Genomic DNA, 3,902 nt, shown 5'->3' with positions numbered 1-3,902 from the left:
TAAGCACTTTTCCTTTCCAAAACTCTTATTTTCTCCCCATTTATATTACTTTAACTGAAAATTTTCATTGCCTGAAAGCTTCATCTTGGGGTAAATTTGCTATTTATTAGAAAAATAGAATAAGCTCAACCTATAAGCGTATTTTCCATTTTACACTTCAGGCTTTTGGCATCTCCTGTTTATACTTTCCCTCCTATGCGTTTGTTGCACTGTTCCTGGGGACGGGCTGATCATTGAATGGTTTAGCTTGGAAAAGGCCTTTAAGATCATCAAGTCCAGCCGTTAAACTAGCACCGCCAAATCCACCATAATGCGGAGCTTGGAGAGGCCATGGCTTTCGGCCAAATGGATGCCATCGCTCCCTGGTTGAGCTGGCCGAGCCTCAGAGCCCTTCTGCACACCCTTCTGATGGACTACGCCCTGTTTGCCCACCCTGGTTGCTAGCACTCCCTAGGGGATTCTTTTATACATATGAGGGGGCTTGGCCACCGTCATTCTTGGCCCCACCCGGGTCTCGTCAGCCATCGTCACGCAAGTAGCAGGTCTTCACTTACAAAAAGAGATCTGTGCACTGCAAGTACTGAGGTGCCCTCAATACCCTTGAGGTTAAACAGTGTTCAGTTTAATGCATCGTAGGAATTGGTACGTCGTTTTGTGGCCTTCCACAGCACTACAGTACAAGAGTCATGGAAACCTCATTTGCCTTAGTGTCTGCTTTGAAATGAATATATTGAAAAGAGGCAAAACCAGGACATCTAACTCAAATTATACAGCTGTAATATGGAAAGCAAAAATACTCCAAATGCAGGACTTAATATCAAGTTTTGTGATATAAAGGGTCCTGAGGTGTCTGTCTGTGTTATTGCAACTGCTAGCTCTGCTTCTCATGCCCATTAAAAACCATATTGCATAGCACTGACCTGGTGTTCCTTCCACCTCCGGTTTCCACCTACCTCCGTTTCAATGAAAAGACGACTTCTGTCTGAGCTCCATTATTTCTCTTCCAGATGATACCGTAAGTTTCCAGTAGTCACCAAAACGCGGTTTTCTTCCAGTCACAAGTACTCAGTTACTTTGGAAATAACAGTTTTGGCCCTTCGGTTCTAGCAAAAAGAGAATGCTTTTAATAGCCAGAGAAAATGATGCTACCTACATACCCACAGCACACCACTGCTTCTGCACTCTTTGGGTCTAGCTCCATGAAGACGCTGAAGCCAGGGCTCTCCCAGGATAGAAATGGAAATCTATTCCTAGTACTGGCATTTGCAATTAGCAGAAGACTTTAAGCAGCAAATAGGTTTTTAAAATATAGCGAAGATACTGAGGGTAACTCCTTTCTCTTGGTAAGCTAGTGGGAGGACGAAGATAATCTCTGATCCAACAGTCTAGCGCAACTGTTTAATCTCACCCCTTTCACCATGAATCCTTACAAAATATTTTAGGGATGCCCACATCTTGTGACTCAGTGGATGACACACAAACAACGACCAGGACACCTTGTCCTTTGCTGTTGATTAACACCCAGGGCAGCCTGGGTCTCAAATGAAGCATCGTTTTAGCATCGTTGTCCAATAGTTTTAAGCTGAGGAAAAAAGGAAACCAGAAAGCGAATACTGTGATGCAATATAAACTTTAATTGAAACAGGACAAGGACTTCATAGCAGCAGAACATAACAATCCAGAGAGTACAGAATACGTTTGCAGGGTTTTCTGGGGATGGACGTGGTTGCCTTCTTTGGGGGCTGCAGTTTGTAAGACGACCTTCTGTCTTCGTTGCGTTTGAAGCATTTAAGAGTCAAGTTTGGTTTTCACCTGTTTGTGGGTTTGTTTTGTTTTTTAAATCCCAGACTACGTGAAACAGCATAGCTTCCAGAATCAAACTGGAGATCTGAGAAGTTTTCCCACTATATTTCCAAAGCCATGGAACATCAGTCCATATGAGAGGACAAAATACACAGGATCTAATTTGCACTGATGTTCAGTCTTCTATAAACCACTTCAATTTAAACTAAGACCTTTTCTATACTTCTGAAGTAAACAGCCCCTCAAACACAGAGTTGGGATCTTGTTAGCGGATACCTAATCCAAGAGGAAGGGAAATACAGTGTCTAGGCTTGTTTCTCAGGGTGACTGAGTCTGCCCAGGTCCTGAAGCCCGGTACGCTGCCCCTCTGAAAGCCATGTTCCTCTGCTCACTCACGGACTGGGACTTTGCTCTGGTCCCTGCTGGGTCCAGCTCCCCCGGGAATCCCTGCGGGGCTTAGCAGGGCCCACAGCTCCCACTATGGTAAGTCGTGTACCTGCGGGAATAGCAGGGGTAGGAGTATCTGCCACCCAGGGAGCCACCGGACCCGAAGGAGCTCTGGGCATCCAGGGAGCTCCCGTAGCCAAAGGAGCTGCCTATCTCCAATGGGGCTGAGGTGCCCACGAAGCTCTCCTGAGGGCAGGAGCTGAGGATGGGGCCTGGGAAGGTGATGACCACGGGAGGTGGGTAGACCACGGCACGGGAGTCCCCGCAGGAGGTGACGCAGGGCTGGCTGCAGGCGTTCATGCCGGGGGGTGGGTACCTGCCGTAGTTGCAGGCCTGCCGGTAGGAAGACATCCTTCTGGCTGGAAGGAAGCCTGAAACACATAAAGTGGGGAGAGCAATGGGTCAAGAGCAACAGGGCAGGTGCATTTGCAAAGGGGAGCCCTCATTTATCCAAACCATACAAGATTCAGAAAATTACTCTTCTACAGCTCAGTATAAAAGGTGATTGCAACTCATATACAGAAATTATGAAGATCAGATAGCCTGTTAGATGTCAGCAAAGCCTCATTAAGGACAGATGAGGATTAACCTAGCAATATTTCTTTAAAACTATTCCTAAAGCTGTTGTCTTCATTTGCAAAGCACTCCCAGCCACAGATAAAATCGTTAGACATTCTTTCTGAAACCTGCAAGCATCTCTTGAAACCCCACGCTCGCCATATGAATCCCATACCCTCCAAAGCCTGCCAAGCTGAAGGAAGTTACAGAATCTCTTTTTATGAAAATAACATTCTTCCAATAATAGGCAAAGACATTAAGTGCTCAGACATAAATACATGAAAACTCTTATTAAAGTAGCTTTTAAACTCACAGAACAGATTTAACTGAAGTCAGACTTACTCAGTTCAGCACGAAGGAGAAGCCAAGAAGAGTGGTTTGAAGAGCTCTGTGCTCCAAGTGCTTTTATAGGGTTCCTCAGAGCAGCTCCAGGGTCTGAGCCACGCTTCGGGCATGCAGTCCTTCCTAGTTACAAAACAAACTTTCCTGCATTCGTCACGCCAACGGGTGGAGGAATCTGTGCATATTGTTTGCTGTTAAGCAATTATTAGTTGAATGGTATCAGACCCATATTGCATCTTTCGTCTCAAAACAGGGACAGTATTCACCCTTAGTTTCTTTCTACTCATTGCAGAAATTAACTTCCTTCTTCCACTTGTCCAAGCTTCAAAGCACATAACTCAGATCTGTAGGAACCGAGGATTGCTGATTTGACAAAACAGACTTTTTTTTTTAAAAAAATGTATTGATTCTGTCTTGCTTGACGTAGAGATTTTTCACCCTTAGTTTCTTTCTACTCATTGCAGAAATTAACTTCCTTCTTCCACTTGTCCAAGCTTCAAAGCACATAACTCAGATCTGTAGGAACCGAGGATTGCTGATTTGACAAAACAGACTTTTTTTTTTTTAAGAAAAAAGTATTGATTTTGTCTTGCTTGGCAGAGAGATTTTCAAACCTTTTAGTTGCAAAGGGAGATGAAACTTTATACCACCTTGGCAAGAACCCTTTCTGCTTCCTTTTTATTCCCACTCTTTTTCTGCAACAGGTAAAAAAATAAATCTACGGACCACAGCCCTCGGGTGCTTCAGGTGTG

The 3,902-nt window shown here is 44.6% G+C and overlaps 1 protein-coding gene across 1 annotated transcript; it reads right to left on the bottom strand.

Annotated features, from left to right (window-relative positions):
• Positions 1-2,259: 2,259 nt before the first annotated feature.
• LOC104158423 (scale keratin-like) lies at positions 2,260-2,601 on the bottom strand. Its single transcript, XM_009696074.1, has one exon. It carries the CDS (start codon positions 2,599-2,601, stop codon positions 2,260-2,262), a length of 342 nt encoding a protein of 113 aa, XP_009694376.1.
• Between the last annotated feature and the right edge of the window lie 1,301 nt (positions 2,602-3,902).

Source organism: Cariama cristata, unplaced genomic scaffold (assembly GCF_000690535.1).
Source record: "Cariama cristata isolate BGI_N322 unplaced genomic scaffold, ASM69053v1 scaffold16892, whole genome shotgun sequence".
NCBI classification, from domain to species: Eukaryota; Metazoa; Chordata; class Aves; order Cariamiformes; family Cariamidae; genus Cariama; species Cariama cristata.
This window is presented reverse-complemented; position numbering and strand designations above follow the sequence as displayed.